Source organism: Meleagris gallopavo, chromosome 28 (assembly GCF_000146605.3).
Source record: "Meleagris gallopavo isolate NT-WF06-2002-E0010 breed Aviagen turkey brand Nicholas breeding stock chromosome 28, Turkey_5.1, whole genome shotgun sequence".
Classification (NCBI taxonomy): Eukaryota; Metazoa; Chordata; class Aves; order Galliformes; family Phasianidae; genus Meleagris; species Meleagris gallopavo.
This window is the reverse complement of record NC_015038.2, coordinates 2,861,391-2,887,126: the sequence shown is the minus strand read 5'-3', so window position 1 is coordinate 2,887,126 and position 25,736 is coordinate 2,861,391. Positions and strand designations below refer to the sequence as shown.

Sequence of the window (25,736 nt, the reverse complement as noted above, 5' to 3'; positions counted from 1 at the left end):
CACCGTGTCCCCACATGTCACATCTCCATGGTTGCTGAGTGCCTCAAAGGATGATGCTTGTTGGCCCCACACCTGGAGGGCTGTGTGGGGCTGTTGGGACCAAAGTGCAGCACCCACCACTGGGGATTGGTGAACTTCACCCCTATTGGCCTCAGCCCATCCAGCCAGCCAGTCCAGATCCCTCTGTAGTGCTTTCCTCCCCCCAGGCAGACCAACATTTCCCCCACCCCGGTGACATCTGGATGGTTGTGCAGCGCTGCAACGCTTCCTTAATGCATCAGCGGGAGGGAGCACAGGGGGCCACGGGGTGGGAGCAAACAGGTTGGCATCGCCCACCGAGTGACTCTCCGGAGCACTGCCACACAGCAACAAAACCCCTGAAAGCCCCGTGCAAAGCAAGCAGGGAGCTGGCAGCACTCCTGCGGAGCTGCAGGGCTGTCACAGCCCATGCTGTCTCCCTGCCAGCTGCAGCCCTGCCCGCCCTCCCCAGCCGGCTGAGCCACTTGCTTGGGGCACAGGTTGGGCTCCTTGCACAGGGGTGAGGCACGAGGCAGGAGCCCGTTTTTCTGGTGGCAGTGCTGGGCGTTGGGGTTCGCACACACAGAGCAGCGCTGCAGGAGGTTCCCACCTGGGGATGCAAATCAAACGTGGCAACGATGTCCCAACCCCATGCAAATACCACGAGCAGGAATGGGGCCTCCTGGCAGCTCCGTGGTGAGCGTTCCCTTTTTGCACCTGGAAGAATTGCAGCGCACAGTTACTTGGCTGCCTGCAATACACTGCGATGGGGCGGGGGTTGCAGAGCTGCATGCGTTCAATGGGCATCGGTTCCCCCAGCTTGGGACCCACAGCTTCAGCCCTTGCAAAACTACATCAAGGTGCTCCTTTGCACTCACAGGCAATCAGATACATCGTTTGGACCTCCTCCCACCGTCGTCCGACCTGCAGGTCCCAGCAGCCCCCCGGGGATCTGCACCATCAATTATTTCCTAATCTTATCTAAGCTGTCTCTTGCTTCCCCCCCCCAGCCCTGTGTGCCTTTCCCTCCCACCTCCCCCTCTCTCTGCTGTACTTTGTACCCTCTGACAGCACCGCTTCCCCCCCTCCAGCCCTTCTCTTTGATCGTAGGAAGAAGCAATTGATCCTCCTTATCTTTATTGTGGTACAGACATTCCCAGCGCTGCCCTTAATTAAATTCCTCTTCATTTTCATCCCTCAGCCTTCTCTTTCTCCCAACCCCAGACACGTATTTATTTTCAAATGTGCAATTAAATTATTAGATTGGCCACGAGCAGAAGAGGAGCCGTGTGCAGTGGGACTGTGCTCCATCCACACTGTCCCCATCCTCATGGGGGGACAATGGGGGGCAAACCCATTGCTTTCCTTCTGCTCTCCACCCCTGGGTCGGGCTGCTGGGTTATATGAGCTCTGTGACATAGCCCACGTTGTGGCCAACGGATGCTGATGTGAATCTGGGGCAGGCTGAGCCCCAATCTCCAGATGTGGGCAGCAGCACTTGGAGAGAGAAACCTGCAGCCCATTGGGGTTGTGCTCATCCCACAGAGGAGCAGAACCAACAGAGGATGCATTGCAGCAGCCTGGAAATCTGTTCCCATCAACCACACAGTACATTGGGGTGGCCCCAACTGCTGCTCCCAGCAGAGCTGAAGGAGCTCACGGGGAGATTTTGGGTTTACAAGCTGCAGCTTTAACTACAGTGACTCAGAGGAAATGGGGCTTTGCTGAGTGTTTTTGGCTGCCTCCCCTCCACTGCTTCATTTCCCCCCATCTCTGCCTCTCATCCCCCGTAACTCATTCCCATAGCATGGGACAGGCACAGCAAGGCTCTGGAGGTGCTTGAAATAGAAATGGTGGGTGGTGGGGAGGGAATGTGGGCTCAGCAATGAGCCCCCCACAACCCCCAGGAGAGAGCCAAGGGAGGCTGCAGGCGGGGGGAGGCAGAGATGCCACCAGCACCAGGCAGGGAAGGGAGGCAGGAATGGGACAAGGGCAGCAGGATGGGCTCATAGGCTCCTGGTGGTGCCCATAGTGATGGCACTGTCACCGGATACGATGCCGTTTGTCACCGACCCACACTCCTGCCAGCAGGTGAGACCCCAGCACCCTGCAGCCGCTGGCTGTGGCTCCTCTCTGTGCTGCCCCAAGCCTTTCCGCTCGGAAATTTTTCCTCCAGACACTTTGACCTCAGGGGTAGCGAGTATTTTTCATGTAGATCAGTCGAAATTCCCCTGGAGACAGCGCAGGAATGCAAAGCATGTTATCCTTGGTACCAGCTCTTTCTTTTTACAGTCTAAGCTTGGCCAAGCCGGCAGGCAGGGGGAGGGGATGTCTGGGGTCCCGTTGGCTTTCCCATCGCTGGGGCCAGACACCCCCAGCCCTCCCCCCCACTCTCCTCCTCAGGAGCAAGGCTGCTGAGCCAGGAGAGCTGAGGACAGGGGCTGTGCTGGGCTCTGCAGCAGGAACCATGGCCATGACCCCCTTATGGGATCAGTAGCAGCATCTGCACCAGTGTCCCATGAGCAGGAGCAAGGCAATGCACCCCAAAATGCAGGCATGGCCCCATGGTGCTCAGCAGCTCCCCCTCTCCTTGGGGCAGAGAGGCAATATGACACAGTGGGGACATTTGGGAACTCCACCAGCAAACACATTATTTTATTGTCCACGACTCGTGCAGCTGGGAACCTGACAGCATAATGTGAGCGAGATAAATCACCGCCTCATCCATCTCCATTAAGTGCAATTACCCTCTTGGATACCAAACCAATGTATGACAAATACTTCTCCCCGTGCTGAAGAGCGATCCCACGTGAGGTGGGGGGAGACAGCAAGGCATGGGCACCCCATACTGCAGAATGGCCCCGGTTGCAATGCTATATCCAGAGGAAGAGCTGCTCCCACTGCCCCCAGGTCCCCAAGCCCACTTCCTTATCCAGCTCCCAGTAGCGGACTGGCAGCCCAGCTGCTGCAATTACATAAAATGCAATTAGCAAGGCAGCCGAGGGAGGCCTGAATGGCATTAAGGAATTCCTCCCTAGCTGACGTCAAAGCTTCACCTCTCCTCCCTCTGGCACAAAGGGGGCTCTTGTGAGCCTCTCCAGCCCTGCTTGGAGAATGTGAGTCCTCAGGGAGCCCCGAGCTGTGCGTGGTGTGTTGGAATTGTCCCCGTAGCCATTGTCACTGAAGTGCCCAGCTCCACGTGCTGGGATTTCTGCCTCCCCCCTCGCTGGGAATGCTGGTGTGAGCCTGGACCTGGGGGCATGGGGATGCCGGAGGGGCTGTGGGGCTCTCAGCCCAGGGGTCCCACTGCTCTCTGTTCCTGCTGTCCCCAGGTTGGGGATGGGGATAAGGTGGCTCAGGTGGGCTCACAGCTTTGTTATGTGGGATGTCTCCTGGCTGGTCTCTGGCTCTGAGAGGTGGAAGGGATGGTGCTGGCTCTTTCCAGGGCTCCCTGCTGCCCCCAGCAAGCCTCTAAAGATGGTTCCTAGCAGCTCTGCACCAGCGGCGTGCCCTAAACAGCAGAACAGCGTTCTGGGGGCTTTTCTGCCTCCCTCAAAGCTGTGCCCATCCCTGGATCCCACCGAGCGCCGCATCCACCGCAGCTGCTCCTTTTCCCCACTAGGTGCAGAGCTTATAGGGCTCCTACCCCAAAATCTCGCCCTCCTGGCTCTGCAGCGGGCAGGAACGGGTTAAGGCGCTAATTAGGGTGAGGGACACCGCCCGGTCCCAGCGCCCTTAGGGCGGGGATGCTTCAGATCCCCTCCCCATCTTCTCTCCGCCTCCGCTCTCTCTTCACGGCTGCCGGGAGCCCTCCAGTGGCCGCAGTCCCTGGTGTGGGGCTCGGATGGGGTACCGGGCATCTCCCGCTCTTTGTATGGGGCTGATGCTTCCCTGGGCAGGGAGAACAGTTAACAGGTAATGAATGGGTGGATGCAGGCGGGCAGCGGTGCTGGGCAAGCAGAGGTATCGATGCCTGTGTCTGGGAGTGTGGTGATGGGGCAGCAGCCAGGAAGATGCAAAAGGGGGGGGGGGGAGGGGAAGTGTGAGGCAAGGGAGACCCCCAGTGTGGGGTGTGGAACTTGGAGGGGAAGGTTGGCGGGGCTGCTAAGGTATGTGGGAGGCACAAAGTGGGAGTAAGTGGTGACTGAGCCTGAAGGCAGTGCCCTTGTCTGGGGGAAAATAACACCCAGTAGGCTTGGAGGATGTGTAAGAGTGGGGTCCATCCGTGCACCCAGCCCTTGGTGCTGCCAGGACCCTCTCCCCCCCACAGGGCCCCACTGTCCGCCTCCCCCCTCCGTGTTGGCTCAGCTGCCTGCTCTGATCAATCCATTGCCTTTCCAGGTCAATGCGAGCAGCTAAAACCCAACCTGCTGCTTGCTCCCCCCCCACCCCCAGCTGTCCTCTCCTCCACTTCACCCTGATGCGTTCAGGCTGGTACCTACCTGGTGGCCAAAATACTCCCAGCTGTGCCCAGGTCAGAAGTGATGCACCCCTCCCTGGGACTCCATGCCCCAAAGCAGCCCTGCACATAGGGCTGCAGAGCAGGACAGCTGCTAAAGGCCAAATTCTCAGCTGAGGCAAACTGGTTCAGTGCCTCCGAAGTTGGTGGAGTTGCACCCATTTGCACCAGAAGAGGATCTGACTGTGGATAGATCTTAATATATATTTATATATATATGTATGTGTGTGTGTGTAGATATATTACATAAATATATAGGTATGAAATAATTTAAGAAACATCCAAGACTGCATGCTGTGCTCTTGTGTAGGGCTGGGGAGGCAGCTGCCCACCTCCCCCGGCGCTACCAGCTTTGATTCACAAATGGAAACAGAGTCTTGAATTAACTTAAAAACCGCACACACACACGCACACAACACATTGCAGAGGCTGGAAAACTCAGTGGCGTGATGCTGGAAAGTCTGGGTGTCCCTGAAGAGATCAGATCAACTGAAGCCAAAGGAAGGGGAAATAAATAAATGAGGGGAAACCAATAGAGGGGGTCTCGCTTGTGCCGGTGCTGATGCTGTTTCTGGCATTGGGTCTGTGTGGGGATGGCACCGCAGCCCTGCTCTGCCCTTGGTCCTGGTGATGGGGTTGGAGAAGCTGGTGAGATGTGTGTCCTGCTGTGAGCTCGCTGGGAGCAGTGACTGCTTGCCTTGGACCTGCTTCATCCTTTGCCACGTGCTTTGCTTCAGTTCCATCTTTTTGCTGTCTTTCAGATTGAAAGGGAAAAGCCAGCCCCGGTAACTCCTCTCTGTACAGAAAGTTCTCCCAGAACTGGGTTTGCTCCAGCTCAATCCTCTCTACCAACAGCCCTGAGGTGGGCTCTGCAGAAGACCTTCCTACTGACTTTCAGAACAGAGCAACATTTAAAAAATAAAATAAAATAAAAAACCCAGCCAAACTCCCCTGTAGAAAAACCCAACACCACTTACATTACCAATTTCATCCAAAATTCCCCCACCCTGAGCATCCCAGAGGACCGACTTCACCGTGCTCTGAGTGACCGCAGCTGACTGATGGCCAGGAAAGCAACCAAAGAGCACACAAAGAAATGACCAAAGGCTCCGGAGCGCCGTCCCCTCCCGCCCTCTCCTCCATTGAGAAATGGAAAAACCCCGGTGCTGCGGATCAGCTGGGGAGCAGGACGTGCTCCAGAAAGTAGGTGATGGAGTCCCAGTGTTTCCAGAGGAAGAAAAGGAAGAGGACGAGCAGGGCGGTGCTGAGGATGCGCATGCGGGTCTTCATAAGCGGTGTGATGAAGTTGGCGATGGTGGAGACGAAGACGAGCAGCACGGCCATCAGAGCCAGGATGACATTGATGAATTTGCCCAGCAATGCCCGGGCGTTGGCGTTCTCCACTCCTTCCAGCTGCACCACTTGCTGTTGCTGCTGCTGAAGCTCCAGCTTGGTCACCCGAGTCAGGCAGGATTCCACTGCTTCCTGCAGGGTGCAGCTGTGTTACGGCCACTTGGTGGCAATGAGGGCTTTGGGGATTTGCTCTGTGCAAGGCGTAGCTCTGCTATGTGCACAAACCCCATTATGAGGGTGATGGGTAGAAGAATGGGTTTCCTTCTGTGAATCTGTGCCCTGTTTGAGCTGGGAATGGCCTCTGTACCATGGGTACCAACCCAAACTGGGATAGCAGGGGTGATATGTTAGCCCAAGTGTAAACTATCCCACCCTGAGCCTTGCATGGATGTGAGCAGCTGGGGATTTTAAGACAGCAGGGACTTCCTGGGGCACAGACAGCATTCTGGGGGCACAGCTTCTTGCTGAGACAACATCACAGCAAGGACCCAATCAGGATGGTGCTAACAGCTGGAAAAAGGGCTCCCTTTGTCCCTTCCTCCATTGCCCCCAGGGTCCATTTCTGGCCCTCTTGGTGGAGGGTGTAATGTGAGGCTGAGCCCCGGTGCTCCCCTACCTGGATGTCCCGTGCCCTCTCATAGGACTGGTAGGCCACCTTTTCCTCCATGCTCGCCAGCTCCTGCTTCAGGTTGGTCATTTCATTCTGGTGCAGCTCGGTGAGGTCGTTCAGCTGCTCCTCCAGGCGCTCATACCTGTGTGTGGGGGCAGAGGGGCACTGGCATTGGAGGGACCCCCCCCACCCCAAACCACAACCCTTGGATCCACCTCCCTTCTGCCTGGGGCTGATGATGGTAATGTACCTCCTGATCCTCTGTGGTGCAGCTCCCACCATCCCCAGTGTGCAGGGCTCGGTCACAAGCCCAGGAAGGTTCCCTCGTGGTCCCCTAAAGCCACCCTGGGTGACACACATTGCCTCCCCCCCACTCTCAGCCCTATACCTGTAGCGTTCCTCTTGCAAACACTGCGTCATGTAGGTGTAATCCCGCTGCAGCTGTGCCTTGAGGTCCTCCATGGAGTCCTCCAGGTGCGACTGGCTGTCCTTGATCTCCCGCAGCTCCTCCAGGATGGTGTCAAAATTGCTGTGATGGCCTTCCAGCGTGTTGGATTTGGGGCTCCCCCAACCCACCGGGGGCCGGCTCCAGAATTGCTGCCACCAGCTGACCCCGAGGTGGCACTGGAGCACTCATCATCACTGCCATACTTGGGGCTGGAAACCAAGGTGGCACTACCGCTGAGCGCCCGTGAGGCCTCCTCGGGGTGCCCATCATCCAACGTGTCCTTCAGGTGGGCGATGTTGTCTGCGCTGCCGAATTTATTCCGGATTAAGCTGGCAAATTCCCGAGGCTTGGACACCACGGCGGTGTGGGTGGCTTGAGACAGCCCCGAGAGCCCTCCTTTGACACCCTCCACCACACCACCACCAAATCCACTGATGCTGGAACGGACGTTTGCCCCGACGTCCTTGAGACCTTGGTGCATGTCCCGGAAAACATCTTTGGGCTGTCGGGACGGGCCGTTCTGCTCGATCTCCTTCAGCTTTTTGTGGTAGTGCTCGAGTTTCTTGTGCAGCTGCGCGATGGTCTGCGCCGATTTCTGGTTCTTCTTCTCAAAGACCTGCTTGATGCGCGATGCCTGCTGCTTGTCCGCGTTGTTGGCCAGCTTCAGGTACTCGGCCACGTTGTCGTCACGAGCTTCCTGCTCGATCTTGATCTGCTCTGTGATCTTGAGGATCTTTTGGTGCAGGTGCTCGATGGCTGCCTTGGTCCTGTGGGGGTCCGGAGTGCCATCGGGGACGTCCAGACAGATGGGGCCGTCGGTGTCGCCGTGGCCGGTGGTGGAGGGCAGCCCAAGCGTGGCCACGTCCCCCTTATCCAGCTGTGGGCAGAGGATATTAGGAAAGGTAGGTTGGATATGAGGAAACATTTCTTCTCGGTAAGAGAGGTGATGCATTGGCACCGGCTGGTCAGGAAGGTAGGGGAGTCACCATCCCTGGAGGTGCTGAAGGGTGGATGTCGTATTGAGTGATGTGGTGGGGATGGGTTGGGGTTGGACTTGGGGATCTTAGAGGTCTCTCCAACCTCAATGCTTCTATGAGACATGAGGGCAGAGCTCAGCAGTGTGAGGCCCTGGGTGGGGGGAACCTCAGTGCCATGGGGTGATGGACAGGGAGGAAAGAGCAAGAGAATAGTTAACCACAATAGGAAAGAGCAGGAGAACAGCTAACCAGAAGTTGGATTATTTGTCTTTCTGTCTGCTCAAGCATTTTCCAGCCGTGGAATCAATCAGGTATGAAAAGACCACTAAGGTCATCAAGTCTAGCCATCAACCCAGCTGGTTGGGTACTGGTGGAATCCCAGTCAGAGGGCACAGACATGACTGATTGTTGTCCAGGGTTGGTTTGGGCTCTTAGCAAAGAACACATGGTGCTGGGGGCTCATTGGGCTGCACACAGTGCTGGGAACCAGCTCTGTGCTGAGGAGCTGAAATGGAAACCCCTCATCTGAACTCCCATCAGAGCAGGGACTGTGCAACCCAGCCTGCTGGGAACTGCAGGCACACAGTGATCTCCATTTAAAGGTGGAAACATTGAAGAGTTGGGAGAGAGAGAACCACCTTCCTGAGGCTGGGCTTCAAATACCCACAGAGCCTGGACCACAGGCCAGCAACCCCAACCCCCCAGTATGCTGCTTCACCACTCAAAAATCATCATTATTCCCAGCTTCTACGTGCAGATTCCTATGCAAATCTCAACGGTTGTATAAATGGCTCCTGGCTTCTAATTAAGAGCTGCTTGAAAGTTAAATACTGTTGGCAAACCTGAATAATTTCTCATTTCCATCACATTTTCCCCGAGTGACCCTTTAATAGGGATAACGCCGCGAGATCATTACTTAGGAGTGTTTTATCACTGGGAAATGCCTTGTGCAGGAGGGAGGAATGTTCTCAAGATGCTGCTTATCGAGGTTCCTGTCTGTGGCAAGTGCTGAGCTGGGCTAGAGGAGCAGGGAAATGCTCCCCCCTTGTTTTCATGTCTCTCCCTTGCTGTGGAGACAGAGCCAGGGGCTATGCCTGTCCTAGTGCCCAGCATGGGATTTGTAGGGCTTTATATAAGGCATGGCTCGTGCTTGCTGGAGACCACCCAGGGGCACTGGTTCTTATTATAAAGGGTCTTCTTGCAGTGCTTTCAGCCTCGTGGGAGGAAAACACAGATAACTACAAGCTCTGTGCAGCCCCCAGCCCCTAGGCTGGGCTTTTCTCATCTCTCTGTTACAGGGAAAAGGTACTCAAGGATGCAAGCAAAGGGAAAAAACAAACAGCCCCTGCCTGCTTTCAGGGAAGAGCTGCACGTGGCTCCATCCCTTTCGAATCAGCATTTTCCAAAAAGAACCCACCCACCCAACCTGCAGTTTGCAGGCGCTGTGCTTGGTGCTCCCCTTCAGTCCAGGGGAAGCTTTTGCTTTTGGTTCTTATGGGCAGGAAGAGTGGGAGGCAGCAGGAAGCAGGCTGTTACCCCAGATGTACCATTTATAGACAGCAAAGGACAAAAAACAGCGGTGGAAAAAAAAGCAGCCCCTGAGCAGCTGGAACAGGAAATGTGAAACGGGGCAACAAAAGGGAGAAGTGGCTCAAACTTCTATGAAATGTGGTGTTGTCACAGCAGAGCCTCCAGTTCCCTTTATGCTGGAGCTGAATTTGTGTTGTTTCCATGCACGTACCCCTGTGAAACGCCTGCAGGCTTTGGGTGGAGGGAGGTGGGGAGCCCCAGCTGCACTCCAGGAGCTTTGGAGAAACAGGGGAAGGTTTGGGAATCGCTGATCCCAGTCCTGAAAACGGCCTCAGTGGGGTCTGACCTCGTGCAATGCTGAGCTCGTGCAAATCCCATCTCTGGGATTTATTGGGGGGAGCCTCTTTGGGAGCGCAGGGATGGTGGCACAGCGCTGATGCTGCCCGTTGTGCTGCTGAGGTCGGGGCAAAATCCCCCAAATCACAAGAAAGCTCTGCCCTATCTCAGACACAGGGCAGAACCATGTGAGAGCCACATCAGGTTATTACTCTGAAAGCGGCAACGACAACAACAACAACAACAAAAAGACAATACAGATCTCTGCAGCATTAACAGGCAGTGCCTGCTAAATCCCAGCCAGCCTAAATGACTGTGCAGCAGATTTAGCAGGGGGATTAGCAGCAGCCACACTTTCCCTACATGCAGCAAAACCTTCTGGTAAGCAGGCTGAAATGAAACCGTCCATCTCCCATGCTTGTTTTCCAGCCAGGCTGGAGGGGCAGCTGATGTGGGATGCGGGAGGAATGCAGGATGAGAGGAGGAAAATTATTCTTATCACCAGAGTTCAGCCCGGGAGAGCTGAGATATGCAAAAGGCTCAAGCTAATAAGCTGAGCAAACAGTGCTTGGAGGGCCACGGCCGGGCACAATTATGCAATGCTGGTTTGTTTGCTGCTGCAGGTTTGATGGAGGAAAGCCCAGGTAGAAGGTAAAGAGTCCAGGGCCACAGCTGTGTCCCCAACAAAGGGCTTTGGGTCACCCAGCACACCACAGGGCTGCAAGGGATTCAAACCCATTTTAAGAAATTGCACAATGATCACAAAGTTCAGAAGATAGCTCTGGGGACACTTACTCATGCTCCAAACTATTTTGGTTTCCATATGCTGCAACCTATTAGGAAGCATGGGAGATGAGCTAATGCCACGTGGCTGTGGAGAGGTCGATTTTTGGGTAGTCATTCATGAAGTGTAGCTGTCCCCATGGCCCCTCTCCCCTGGGGGGCTCAGAGCAGAGCAGAACTCAGTGCAGATCTTTCCTGTGAGCTGCTCACTGCCATCAATCTGGCATTACATGGGATGTCCCCAGCCCCTTCCCATCCCCATGTAGGTTCCCAGCCCCGTGCCGTGCAGATCAGAGCCACTATTCCCACCCCAGGCATTGAAAACAGAAGCAGAAGCCCTGACTCACACCTCCCACTTTCCTTCCAAGCCTGCAGCAGGGACTGGAGCAGGAGCCCGGTGCCCTCTTTGCTTTGCCCCATGCCCTCTGTGCCCTGCCTGCTGGCTGCCACCAGCCCCGTACAGACAGAGGGGAAAGCAGCAGCTGCCTCTGTTCATTTCCCAGCTTGACAGTATTTTTTCTTACAAATGATCAGAAGCACGTTAAGGGTTTCAGCTCCCAATGGAGATTCCCACCCCATCTCTGCTCTCCGGCACAGATCACCCCTTGGTCTCCACGCATTGAGTATTCATGTCTGGATCCCGCTGGCCAGCACCAGAAATGAGATCTCTTTGCCCACCCTCCCCAAACCCAACGATCACAGCACCTACCTCCATCTCCAGCAGATTCGGATCCCCCAGGGCTACTCGGCGTGGGCTGCCCGGCTGCATCCCCACCGCGATGCCATGGCAGAGGTCAACCCAGGGGGTACTCAGGGACTGCCCGAGGTGGGGTGGGGGCTCAGGGGCAGTGCGTCCCCCAGCAGAGCCCCCAGCCCGGGTGCAGGGCTGCAGCCCTCCGAGCAGAGCCGTCCCCGCAGCCCTGTGAGCTCTCAGGCAGCGAGCGCAGCATCGGGGCTGAGCTGAGCTGTGTGCTGCGGGATTGCCGACTCAGTAAATCCTCCCGAGCTGTTTACAGCTCTACTCTGACTGTAGCTTTCAGAGCTGTAATGCAGAAACAGCCCTCATCCCTCCAGCGGGATACGCACGCCGCCTCCAGCCCTGCACGTTGCCTGTGCCCCACCGCGGGGTGTTGTGACGGGCACTGAGCACCCACGCTGTCACACACCAGGATGCTGAGCCTGGGAAAAGCCAAGCGGAGGCACAAAGTAGAACTCTGGGTGGGAAACTATGCATGGGAAAATCCCAGCCAAGCCATTCAGCGCTCGGTAGCCCGGCAGCAGCTCTGCTCACAGTTGGGATGCTTTGATCCTGACTGCACCATGAAGATCTCTGTGGGGGTGTTACTCATGGGAATGGTGGTAATGACACCTCCGCGTTCCCACCTGCATGCTCAGCACCCACAGCTCTGTGTTCCCACTGTGCTCTGCTGGGGTCTCTCCCTGCCTTCACACAGCCTGCTCAGGGCAATGCAGGAGTGCTGGTTCAAAGTGAAATTAAAAGACCACATTTTGGGATAAATATACGCTTGTGAGCCTCAGAGCTGTACTTTCAGCACGCCAGAAAGAAAGCTTGCAGCAAGCAGACGGGGGACCTCACGCCCCCAGTGTCACACTGATGCTGGGGAGCTCTGCTCGTTACCTATTGCTGAGGTTCTGGTAGTGGGGAAAGCAACGTCTGTGCTGGGGGCATGCAAAGAAGCAGCCACAGTACAGTGATGCGGTGCAACCACAGACCTCAGTGCAACACCTGAGGGCTGCATGGAGAGCCAGCCACCAGCCTCAGAGCTGCCAAAATCCACCTCCAAAAGGACACACGGGGCAAAAGCCAGGGAGCAGCCATCTGTGTTAGCCCCATTCTGTGCAATAGAGAGCGACGGGGAACTTGCACTGAGTGCTGCAGCCTCTGCCACGGCATGGAGCAGCCGAGCCTCCTACGTGCCAGCTCCAGGAATTTAATACTTCGCTTTGTCTCTTAACTGTGATTCCCTCATGTGCAATTAAAAAGCTATTAAATGTCACGGCTGCAAAGCGAGCGGAGCGGCAGCAAGCTCAGGTACTGCAGCAGCTGGTGGCAGCCTGGAGTCACCAGTCCCTGCATTTTGCTGGAGTCAAAGCCAAGGTTCTGGGCAAGGAAACTGACCTGCAGCTTGGATAAGCTGCTCCCAGTGCTGGGCTCTGCTCCGTGCTGGCTGAGCATAAACACGGATGGTAGGCTGAATGGCAGAGGTTGGGCTGCAGCTCTCTGGTTTGCTTCTTTTTCAGAAAAAGGCATAAAGACAACAGCTTAGGAAGTCTCTTCTGTCACACATTTAATTGTACAGGCCGGAGCAGTGAGCTGATCGTGACCTAGATACATGCTTAATGGGGAGGGCTGTGCTGTTCCCACAGCTGAGACATGCAGAGTGCCCTGAGCACTGCTTGGCATCGCCTCCCATCACCTCTCAGGCTGTCCCCACATCTGTCCATGCCCTCCCCATTAACCACCACCAGCTCGGAGCAGCTCTGGGTGCAAACATGAGTTCTGACAGGGCAGTGATTAGGGTGGCTGCAAATGCAGCAAGCAGGGGGACAGGACATGGAGGCAGCAGCTGCTCTGAGACACGGATGCTGCTGGACCCACTGCATCCCCCTGCACCAGCACCGTACATCACAGTGCACCAGGAGCTGGAGTAGCCTGGCATGGGCAGATCTGTGATGTGCAGCTGCCAAAGCACAGTTCAACACTTCTAATTAAACACCAAGGGTAGAAGCAGGATGAGGGTCCTGCTCACGGTGCATGGCACAATGCCCAGGGCATCTCCAGCCAGGCTGGCAGGCAGTTGGATGAGATGGTGGTGGAAGGCAAGGAGCAGATAGGCTGAACTCATCCCAACAGCTCTGGGGCTGGGAGCAGTGCTGAAGGGAACTGCTCAATCCCCAAACCACAGCTTGCATGGCCCTGCAGGGACCCTGTGTGCCATAAACCCCAATGGGTGCTTCCTACACCAACAGTCCCCACATTTCTCAGGTATGTCCTCTCCAGATTCTGTTGGCAAACCTCTCTTGCCCTCATCGTGCTGTGAGCCTGCATGAGCAAGCCCCTTCCCACACACCCTGCACAGCAGCAGCAGATTTCAACCCAATTCACACAGAAGGGCACAGAGCCCTCCAAAAAGCACCAATTCCCCCATAAGTAAAAACCCCCAGGAGCAGAAAGCAGCAGTGGTCTCTCCAGAGACACAGCCAGAGCAGCCCAGCTCTCCCCATGCCAGAAGCAGAGGTTTCACAAGGAAATCACCCAAGACACCGGCAGTGGACTCCTCTTCATCCTTAGCACCAGCTCTGTTTAAAAAGTGGGAGCTACGTTTTGCAGGCCTGCCTGTAATAGGCAAATCTAAGAATAAAATAAAACCCAGCTCCCCTGCAAAGGAAATCCCTGAATTGCCATAAAATCACAGCACATTCGGCGCAGTGCTGAGCAGTGCAGAATCCAACCCTGACTGCCCACAACATCCCCATCCGAGCACCTAAAATAAGGGGCAGGCCAGCTAGCAATGCAAGACGAACGTGTTATCAGGAGAAGAGATTTGCAAACTCGGCTGTTCCTAATCCTTCCTGTCCCCATTGTATTTGGAGCCCAGCACTGAACCCTGAGCCTCACGAGTCAGATAACCCCATGAGCATCCCAAGCCCTGCACTCGGTACCACCCTGCACCCCTGCACACCCCCAGGTCCTTGCTTAGAGGAGCAGATGGGAGTACTTACAAAGACACCCAGGAGAGAATTTAAGAGCAATATCCTCTTCCCAGGACAGGAGTCAGGAGGGTGTGGATCTTGCATGAGGATGCCCTGCTCACTCCTGCCAAGCGTCGGATCCTCTCCCTCTGCCATGGCTGCAGTTAAGGAGTCCAAGGGGGCAGAGAAAGGCGCAGTGGGGTTTGCAGCAGAAGCACTGCGAGGCTGAGAAGCAGCCAAGAACAGGCGGCACAGGCTGGTGAGAGGGGAGGGAGCCTGGGGGAGAGGCAACAGCCTGGGAATGGGGTGCAGGGAACAGCAAAGGAGCCACGTGGAAACGTCCCCAGTCTGGGCTGCCACCCCGCAGTGGTGGCATTGGGGACGTGCTCCTGCCCTGCACAGGGATGGGTCCTTGGGGTCATGGGGATGTGTCCTCACCCTGCTCTGAGCATCTCCGTGCTCCCCATGCAGTGCCACCACAGTAGGTCCCAACAGGGCAGTCCTGCAGTCCGTGGGCACACGTCACAGTGGCCCTGGACATCAATCACAGGTGAGGAACACATGGCCAGGACAATTCAGTGACCATCCCCCGCAGCTACAGTTATTTAGGGCCATGTCTATGCTTGGAGAATTTAGGGGAAAATTAGCTTATGGGAGGGAGGAACGCCGAGAGATCTGGGAATGGTGCTGCCAGTTCCCCTGCTGGGTCAGGCAGTGCTAAAGCTGCCTGTACTGCAAGGTTTTGGTGCTGCTGGCAGATGGAGGAGGTGGAGGCAGCAGGGTCAGGAGTCCCAGGGCAGGACCATGCTTTGCTCACCCTGACTCAGCCCCCAGGAGCCCCATTCTGCTCCCAACCCTCACCCACCCCCCGCTGCCCTGGGGGGTCCCCGTGACAGCCGGACCCCACGCAGCATGTGCTCAGCATTGCTGCTTGTCAGTGAGCAGGAGCTGGGGGTGGGCTGGAAACAACAGCCATATGTCAGAGAAGGCTGAGTGAGGAACACGATGTTTTCTGCTAGGGGGTGAATCAGTACGAGAGCCTGATCATCTTCTCCTGAATTAATTAAGTAGCAATCCGGTGTATCTGTGCTTTCAGAACTGTTCTTCCCTGCTCCTCAAAGCACTGATGGGGATCCCAAGCCCTCAGCAGCCCCCCCTTGCCCAGGGCACCCAGAGCCACCGCGTCCCCTCCTGCAGCAGGAAGAAGGATACTCAATCAGCACTGTGGAGCAAAACCTTCCTACCAGCAAGCTCCTGGCACCAGGGCATCTTCTGCTGAAACCGGGCTCAGGCAGTGCTCTCCCTGCGTCCCTCTGTCCGTCCCAGTTATCGACTGACACAAGTTCTGAGTAACCAGAGCCGTAAGAGGCACAAACCCCATCCCCTCCCCTCCCTGAAACCCAATGCGGGTGGATGCCAGCGGTGCCGGGGCAGCCAGGAACGGGCGCTGAACTTTGCCTGAGTGCCTCACGGGGCGAAGGCTGAGCTGCCCCTGCTGCTGTGCTGGGGCTGCCCTGAGCCCCCCAACACCTCCCCTCGTCCCCACCCACTGATGGCCGTGGGGTGCACGCTCAAACGTCTCCTGATACAGCCACTGCGACAGCTATAACGAGCAGGGATGAGCCCTGCTCTGCATTCGGTGCCTTTGGGGACACCAGGGATTGAGCTACAACGACTGACCACCCCCACAAGGCTGGGGAACACCTCCAGGGTGTGGGGAGGGGAGCAGCGGGCACGGCATCAGGGCTGGCAGCCTATAAATAAGCGAGGCTCGTCTCCTTTCAGTAACCATCCCAAGGCTGACGTGTACGAGCCCCAACTGCCTCCGTCCCACCGCTGTCTCATGGATGAAGCATCCGGACCGGGGCCGCAGCGATGGCAGCTGGTGCTGTCACTTGCTGGGGGAAGACGAGGGCAGCGGGCACGGAGCCGCCTGTGGGGTGCGGTGTGGGTCCGAAATGGGGCGAGCGGGGCTGGGCGCTGCTACTCGCGTCCCCGCGGGTCACGGCGCTGGCACAGACAGACAGACAGACAGACACACGGCGAGGCGGCCGCTCCGCCCGGAATCACTCTGCGGTAACGCTGCCCTCTAACGGTCGCATTCCGCTCCGCGTCCCCTCCGATCCCCACGAGGTTTTGATTTTGGGGGCTCACCTGGACGTGAACCATCCCGCACGCCCCGCAGGCTTCCACGCAGCTCCCCGGCAGCACCGCGCAAAGGGTCCCGCGGCTGCCCCGTCCCGACTCCGTCCGTCGCTGCGGGAGTGGGGACGGAGGGGGACGGGGACGAGGGTCCCCCTGGGATGCTCTGCCCCGCCAGCGCTGGTTCTCAGCCCACCCCACTGCTGGGGGAACAGCAGCCCGGAGACCTGCACCCACAGCCCCGTGGCTGGCCCCGGCCGTAATCCTCCTGTCTGCCTCTCCCCGTGTGCTGGCGGGTCACCAGGAGGGGATTAGGGAGATAAGGGGAAAGCTCTGCAGCACGTTCCCATTGCCTGCCCGTGCCCCAACCGTCCCCCCGCCACTGTCCCATGTGCCACCATATCCACAGCTGGCACGTCCTCACGTGAAACAGCGAGCAGCAGATCCAGCACCAGCATTAATGTACACCCCAACATACTGTACTGCTTTGGCTGAGGCAGCAAGCTGTGAAATCCAGCAGTGCTCCCAGGTATTTGCATCTGCATCCCCAGGAAGGAGCTCCTGCAGCCCAAGGGCTCTTTGGTGAGTAAAGATCTCTTTTAGGGCACAATTTAGAGGTCAGACAGTTGGGCTAGATGATCTTTGACGGTCCCTTCCAACTGAATTTCTCCTCTCCTCTCCTCCCCTCTCCTCTCTTCTTCTTTCTCTTCCCTTTTCTTCTCCTCATTCCCTTCTCTTTCCTTCCTTTCAAAATTCCACTCAATTCAATTTCATCCTATCCTATCCCATCCTATTCCATCTCATTCTACCCTATTTATTCTGTTCCATCCCATCCCATCCCATCCTATCCCATCCTATCCCATCCCATCCCATCCCATCCCATCCCATCCCATCCCAAACTCCCCTCCATTCTAATTCCATTCAATTTCATCCTATCCTATCCTACCCCATCCTAAATCTCACAGCATGGGCACGCACAGCACAGCTGCAATTTTTTTTTAACCCTGCAGAACATCTCCCCATCCACAGCCCCAGCAGAAGATGAGCTGTTTGCAGGCAGGCAGCTCCCTTTGGGCTATGGAAAAATAATACGATATGAGAATATCACGTAGCTCTTGTTTCTCTAAATAGTTTATTTTTTCCACTGTCCCACAATGGCCCTGGTATTGCCTCTCTTCCTATTACTCTTTGTGTCATATGCAGTTAATTATTCATCCCCTTGTTGCACTCTTTGTGCTGCTCTGCTCCCACCTCCTGGTGCAAATGGCTTCGGCTCCAAACTTGGGCTGCAACCAAAGAGGACTCAGCAGGAATGAGTTCCTTGCACAGCACAAGCCACGTGCCAAATGCAAGAAATTTAGGCTGTGGCTGCTCAGATTAATGACCTGCACAGCTCCTGGCCCTGGAACTGGTCTGCCAGGGGGGTCAGTAGTTTCCAGTGTGGGAGGACCTACCCAGAAGGGTAGGACCTGCAGCTGATTCGCATACAGCACAGTGCTGTGTTCTGCTATGGGGACAGATATCTACATCCCTTAGGTGCCCCATCTCTGTGCCACTGTCACAAGGGAGCAGTGCTGGATCTGCCACCAGCACAGCTGCAGCTTACAGCTATGGAGCAGGAAAAGCTGAGTGAAAACAAAAAGTATCTCTGTGATCCTCTTTCCATTACCTCATAGAGCAACACAAGTCTGCAGGTCAGACTTCCCTCTCGGATGCTTGGAGCCAAGGAGGAGCAGCTGGGGGGACACAGTGCTTCCACACCCTGCTGGGTCTCCTCTACTCTCCCACCCCCAGGCTCTGCCCAGCCACCTCCATCCTATTACAGAGCTATTCCTGGCCATGCCAAGCACCTTAGCCCTGTGCTGCTGCCTCCCTCCCAGAGCCACCACCACCTCCTGTCCCTCTTTTAGAGCATCAAAACCTCAATACCTCAGAGCCCACTTGGCTGTGTCACCAAGCCCTACAGCTTGGCTAACACATTGCTGTACCTTCAGGGAAATCACAGTGATTTCTCACCCCTCTGGGCTGCAGCGAGCTGACACTGCTGATCTCTATAGAGCAAAAATCCCTGCATACCACTGCGTTTATTTCTGAATTCTTTCCTTGTTATTTTATGGCCATAGCCCACCCAGCACAGCTCTGCCATTCACCTCAACCTCAGCGCGCCGTGCTGCCACGATAATCTCAGCTCTTTCATAATTAACAGGGCTAAACACTGGATGGAAATACCATCCTCCCTATTAGCTGTGCACAGAGTGGTTTAGAAATCATGTTGGGGGGTGGGGGTTGATCTGCAGCCTGTTCCCTTCCCATTGTGCCCCAACCATGGGCACCAAGTTTGCTTCTTCCTGCATCCATCACTGCACCTTTCTCTTCATTAGGAACACACCAGCTGCTGTCCTTGCTGTCTTTCCAAAGCTGAGTTCATTTTGGCTGCGTTCTGCTGCTGGCAGACACCACTTTGCTTCCACACCTGGTGGAGGGGAGTGAAGATCCTATGGAGGAATTGGGATTTCGTTCCCAAACCCAGGTGAGATGTGTCCTATGAAAGAAAGGGGATTTTGTCCCTAAGCTCAGGTGGGATGTGGCACCTGCTAGCTAAAGGAAGGGGCCAGGAGCTGGATGTGCTGCAGCATGCTGGAATGGTTAACAGAGGGGATCTGGGGTTGTTCCCCAGCTCTGGAAGCTCATTCTCTTAGTGCACCTATACAATCAATAAATGGGATCTAGGAGAGGTGCAGCCAGGCTCCACCCCTTCCAGTAGCACAGGTGAAGGTAATTCACCTGGTCAGTCAGAAGTTCAGGCCGTGATTCAGCAGTTCCCATACAGCATCCATGGGCTGGGATGTGTGGCTGAGCATCAGCATCCCTCATCTGACCTCAGCGTGCACTGTGCTCACCCCTCTCTGGGTTATCAGCAGGTTCAGCATCCGATGAGCAATTAAGGTGGGCAAATACCTCCTGACTTGCCCCTTAGAGCAACAGATGACCGGCTCAGATGGGAAACTTTTGTCTACAGCACAATGAGATAAATCAGTGTCACTGGTCCCTGCATCCTTCCTGCCACAGCTCTTCCAGGGGAAAACTTGAGCACAGGAGAGGAAGAGGTAGTGCAGGTGGCATCACTGGGTGGCATCAAAGCGATCTGAACTCCGCCAGGTTCACTTCTGTGCTTCTCAACTCAACGCCAGGCTTGGAATTCAGCACATCCCTTCCTTCTCCAACCCCACGAGGAGCACAAACCCCAGCAGCAGCCGGGAGGGATCTGTGCTCTGCAACCCCAATACACCAAGAGCAGATCCACCCTCATCTCTACGGCTCTGTACCCCCCTAACCACCCCATAATATCCCTACCTTATCAGCCAGGCTCTCACTGTCCTCAGTGAGCAGATAGACGGCCCCGCTCTCAGCCAGCAGGATGGCAGTGTCAGTGGTGGAGGACGACCTGGGCCGACCCTGATGCTGATGCAGGATGGCTGTGAGGCTGCTGTCCTGGGGAGCTTTTCGGATGAGGTGTGGGCTGCCCTTCTGGGGGTCCAACGAGCCACTCTTGGCCCTCCGGCTTCCGCTGTGCAGGCTGGTGCCACGCTTGATGGAGGGACGGGAACGGATCTGCTGCAGCACCCGGTTGAAGGCGGTGGGACGTGCTGGGAGGTCGTGCAGGGAAACGGCGTAGGAGACGCGGTGCATCTCCGGGGAGCGTTCCTTCTCGTCGGGGGATTCGTGGTCAGACAGCCCATAATGAGGTGGCAGTGAATCCTGTGAGTTCTGGTGCTCGCGTTCCCGCGACCGCCGGCGGCTGTGGAAGAGGTGCTTCAAACCGTGGCCGAACATGGAGCCCTCAGACAGCTGCTGGATTTTCTGCAAGGAACGAGAGGAGACAACGTCCTGTTATTGTCCAGAAGGATGGCATCAGCTCGCTCCCATGGCCGTGCTTCAGCAGTTGGAGGTTACAGAGACAAGTGACAAATGTCCCTTGGGGGTGTCCCCAGACAGCGCTCACACCAACGCTGCACCAAAACGTGATGTGTAAGGGCTAAGAGCTTCTGGGGGGGGTTGGGACCCCCATTTTTCAAAAGGACCTTTGTGGGGGAGCCAGCACAGCCACAGGCACCCTGAGTGAGTGCTAAACATTGATGGCGTGCAGAGCTGGGGACACGCAGGGTGGCTCGGGATGCTCATGGCTGCAGCTCCAGCAGCACCCATGCAGGTCTCTGATGGAGCAGCAAAAGCATGCAGAAAGTCACACAGGACTCCAACCAACCCTAAGGACAGCATGTTTTTAGTAAGAGAACCCACGGTCCCTCCCAGCCCCACAGCATCAGCCCCAGCATGCAGCCACCAGGACTCAGTGGGGATGGTTGCCCTCAGACTGGCTGTGATCCGGGTGCTGGAACAAATTCACTGCTGATTGTGGCCACGTAACTCCAGAGCAGTTCCCCACAGTCACTACAGCGCCCGGACAGCATCCCCAGCAGATGGGCACTGTGGATCTCCAGATGATGATCCTGGCCCTGCTGAGGTTCAGGGGCATTTTGCTGCTGATGCAGTGCAGCAGAGACTTCTCCCCAGGGACACTGGTTCCGTAATTGGAGCGCTGTCATTTACTCATGCTTGAAAACGAGCATGCAGGGAGCTACTTATAGCCTTTGTGGCCACTTGGCAAAAGCACTGGTTTCTGAGATATGACCCTTTGGGAGCCACAGATGACCACGGGGCTTCACGTCCCTACAGGAGGGACCCCATCTCCTAAACCCTCAGATATGAAAGCCCAGTGTCCATAAGGGGCTCATTCTCATCACACCTGCAGGATGCACAGGGGATCACAGAACCACAGGATCATTAAGGCTGGAAAAGGTCCCTCGAATCACCCAGTCCAACCCCAATCCATCCCACTGTGCCCATTGACTACAGCACCTCCAGGGACAGTGACCCCCCCCCCCACCTCCCACCAGGGCAGCCTGGTCCAATGCTGACCACTCTTATTTCCTAACATCCAACCTGGGAGTGTTACACAAGGACATCCCATGTCACTAAACACTACAGGGAAAATCTTTAATCCTTCCATTATCCGTTCATAATGAAAATGCATGCCCTCCTGGTTCTTCCCCAAAAGTCTATAACGAATCCACAACGCTGGATTGCTACTTGGGGAAATTGTGATTTAAATTTTATTCTATTTATAGTGTCTCTATGGAAACAGAGGCAGCATTAGGTGGGTAATAACCATAAAGCTGTAGATTTCTGTCACCAAGGGTACGACGTAGCCTCAGATGCACAGTTTGCCCTTTAGGAAGTCCAGGTGGAAAGGAACAAGCAACGCCTTTCCTTGAGGGAAAAAGAAACAAAACAAAGGGAAAGGTGCAATAAAGACATTCTATAGCAGCTGCGTTGGGTGGAAGCCAAAAAAAGGGGGAAAAAAAAGAGGCCAAAGGAAGGGAGCAGGATCCTGGCATTGCTCGGCTGTGGATGTAGGGCTCGCTGAACTATGGACCTGTTGGCAGTGAAGAGTGGTCCCTGTGAACATGCTGCTGCTCTGCAATAGTTATTGCTGATGTAAAATCTCTGTTTTTCTTGTGTTGCTCCGGGATGTGATTGCACTTCTACAGCAGAGGCATTTTTCTGGCACAGAGCTGCTCGTGGCTCGGAACAGATTGTCTACATGGGCTATTTTGGAACTGCCATTGCTTAATAACTGATGCAATGGATATGGAGGTTAATCTTGCTGTGCAGACAGCTGTAAACCACCAAGATTATTACCAGAATACACATATACACGTATTTATTAACACAGGTAAGGTCTCCTAGTGATGCCAGGATCTGGTTTCAATGGACTGCAGAGGAGCAGCTCCTGGCTCACATCCCTCTGCCAGTGGATCAGACCTGGGATATCAGCTGGGTTTGGCACAGAAGAACCTCGTGGTCCATCACCAAAGGTTTTCCAGCTCTTCGATGGGCCCTGCCCTGACTTCTAACCCTCATTTCTCAGGTTTCAGATGCACAAGGCAGGGATCTTATCACCATGACCGTATAGCAGAGCCATGCACCAGGTTCAATTATTATTATTATTACTATTAATTATGCATATCCCTGGCATGCCCAGAGGCTCCAGCCAATATTCTGCAGCCCATTGGAGGCACTGCATAGAGAGAGTGGAAAACAACCCCACTGCATTCCGTTGCATTCCATTGCATTCCATTGCATTCCATTGCATTCCATTGCATTCCATTGCATCCCATCCCATCCCATCCCATCCCATCCCATCCCATCCCATCCCATCCCACAACACCCAGCACCTCAGGGTACCAGGGGAGGACAGGACTCCTCGGCCACAAACATATATATGTTCTAAAATGGAAAATAAAGCACTCTCCCCCCCACCCCACACACACGCTTCTTCTCTTGGGGACAGGAGGAGAGAACAAACATGTGACAAGTGTTAGTCATGTTGCTCCATGCACTACCGAAGTGCTGTAGTGATGTGCAGCTCGCTGAGCACTGCCTGCAAGCAAATCTGCACTCTTGGCTGCAGCTGCCAGGTGCTGCTGCAGCTGGGGGGCTCTGGATCCCAAATCTATAGGGCATGGAGAGGAGCTGGGAGTCACTGGGTGATAGCATGGAGGGCATCAGCCTGCGGATGTCACCTCTGCATTGCTGTTATCAACTGCAGGTATGCTGAAAGCGTGCTGGGGTCCTTTGCTGCAGCATCTGAACATCTCCTGCATGGAAAGATGCTCTCCTTTGGGGGGCTAGGGGCTTAGCACGCAGCCCCCATGGGGAGCTGTTGGGGTCCTTGCCAGCACCCTGGGAGCTGTGGGTAAGCGATGTCCTGGGAAAGTGATGGATGGAGCTGCTCTAGTGACCATGCTGCTGCTGGAGCTGCCTGACAGCAGCTCTGCTCTGGCAGCCACAGGGGATCCATCTCACCTTGGCAGTGTCCTTTTAAGACCAAAATATGCTTGGAAAATTGTTCGTGCGATGGATTAAATAGAAATGTACCAGCAGGTTGAGAATAGGGGACTGGCGACCTTTATGGAGAGGAGTTGTCCTCTGCGTCCTGCCTGCGAGGTTCACAGCTCAGCCCACCACGATCCCACCCCACTGCTCACACCAAGGCCCCCAGGGGCTGCACGGTCACGACCCCCCCCCTCCGTCCTTCATCTCCTCAGCTCCATGGAGCCCCTGGATGGCTGCTCCCTATCGCATGGGGTTGGGTCAGGCCCAAAGAAGGGGAAAGGCTGAGGACAGCACTACGGGGTCATCGCTGCTCTCAGCTTTCGGGTTCAGAGGAAGGAAAAGCTGGGGCAGCGCCGATGGAGATGGTGAAACTGGAGATGGAAACGATGCCAGGTTTCAGCTTTCAGCCCTCTGACAGATTGGACCATTTGGGAAAATAGAGAGAAATACACCCAGATCTGAGATGCTTGGGGACACAGGAGTGGGATCTGAGCTGTAAGTGGCCCTATGCAGGGTCTGGTGAGCCCAGAGCTGCAGCCAGGAGGCCTGGGTGCTCCCTGCTGCAGTTGTTTGTATGGCTCCAGCCACTCTGCTGCAGAGCAGAAATCTCCGCCACCCAACATATTTTTAAGCAAAACTATGTGTCATGCATCTGCTCTGCTCCTTGCCAGAAGTTTTCTTTTTTTTAACCTCTTTTTCCCTAATGGAGCCTTTGCTCTTAGCACAGGAGTTGGGGTTGGGGAAAGGCAAGCTGTTGGAGATATGCTGGGGCTTGGAGATGGGCACAACACAATGCAGCTCTTTGTTTCCATGTTCCCAATGCTCAAAACTGTCCCAGCACACAGAAGTTCACATCTTAGGCTCCTTCACTGCCCACTGGGAGCTGAGTGTGGGGCTGTGAATCTGGGATTGGGCACCAGCCTGGCGCAGCTCCAAAGGGATCTGGGGCAGGAGAACTTCCAAATGACTCCGCTTCCTAAAGATGCCACTAACGGCAGCAGTAGGAATTGGTGGTGGTGGTGGAAGGGCCAGCAGTGAGCTCCCTTTGGGAGCTGCGGGCAGCACCAGGATGCAATTTTTCCTTTACGAAGCACATTTGAGGATTGACTCCATACAGGCAATTAATTATTGGGCTACAAATGCGTTACGGGGAACATCAAGAGGTAAACCTGCATTCGGGCACCATGCTTGCATCAATAAAATCAATGGCAGTCTGGTCACTGCCGTGAGCTGGATGTGGCTGAAGATGGGCTGAGCTCCAGCTCAGCACTGGATGCGCATCTGAGGGATGCAGGTGGATTCCTGGGGCTGTTTGGGCAGCGTAGGCAGCTGCTGGGACTGCTTCATCCCAGCAGCATCATCACTGCAGGGACATGCTCATCCCAGGGGCATCTCCATCCCAAGAGCGTCCCCAAACTGAGAGCATCGCCATCGTGGGACCATCCTTAACCTTGGGAGCATCGTCATCCCAAGAGCACCTTCACCCCCAAGAGCATCCTCATCCCAAGAGTACTTTCATCCCCAAAACAAACCCATCACTGGACTATCCCCATTGTGTGGCCATCCATACTGTTGGGGGTCTCCATGGTGGAACCATCCCCATTATGGGACCAGTCCCAATGTGTGGCGATTCCTACTGTTGGGCCACCCCTATTGTTGGGCCATCCCCATCGTGGAACCATCCCTATTGTGGGACCATCCCCACTGTGGGACCATGGAACCACCCCCATCATGGGACCATCCCCATCATGGGATCAATCCCATTGTGTGGCCATCCCAACTGCTGGGCCATCCCCATTGTGGGACCATCCCTATTGTGGGACCATCCCCATTGTGGGACCAATCCCATTGTGTGGCAATCTCTACTGCTGGGCCATCCCCACTGTGGGACCATCCCCATCGTGGGACCAATCCCATTGTGTGGCCATCCCTACTGCTGGGCCATCCCCACTGTGGGACCATCCCTATTGTGGGTCCATCACCACCGTGGGACCAACCCCATCGTAGGGCCATCCCTCATCCTTCAAGGTGACACCTGTGGCAGCACGGGGACCAGACGCTGGTGCCATTGGCACCCACCGTGCCACACATCCCACCAGCACCCCACACCCCAATGCCGGGCTCACAGGTCACTGCCTGCCCCAGTAACCCCACGGTTACCCTACAGACAGCTCCAGCGATAACCCGCAGGGACTCTCGGCCCCCCCATCTCCCTCCCCTTGCTCACCTTCAAGTCCGGGGGTTTGGAGCGCGGCGGAGGACCACCACCACCCGCCTCAGGGACCACCGCCGCCTCCCCGGTTTTAGCTTCCATGGCTGCAGCCCCGTGCTGCTCCCCCGCGGCCCCGTGCTCCTCTTCGGGTTGCTGCAGCTCGTCCGAACGGCACCGCTTCATACCGCCGCTCCTCG

The 25,736-nt window shown here is 55.7% G+C and overlaps 1 protein-coding gene across 1 annotated transcript; it reads right to left on the bottom strand.

Moving 5' to 3' along the window:
- Nucleotides 1–4,661: 4,661 nt before the first annotated feature.
- On the bottom strand, nucleotides 4,662–25,730 carry TMCC2 (transmembrane and coiled-coil domain family 2). Its single transcript, XM_010724210.2, is given in 6 exon segments — nucleotides 4,662–5,962; nucleotides 6,447–6,582; nucleotides 6,829–7,021; nucleotides 7,024–7,765; nucleotides 19,725–20,231; nucleotides 25,555–25,730. Coding segments are annotated over 6 exon segments (2,058 nt in total). The 5' UTR covers nucleotides 25,723–25,730; the 3' UTR covers nucleotides 4,662–5,650.
- Between the last annotated feature and the right edge of the window lie 6 nt (nucleotides 25,731–25,736).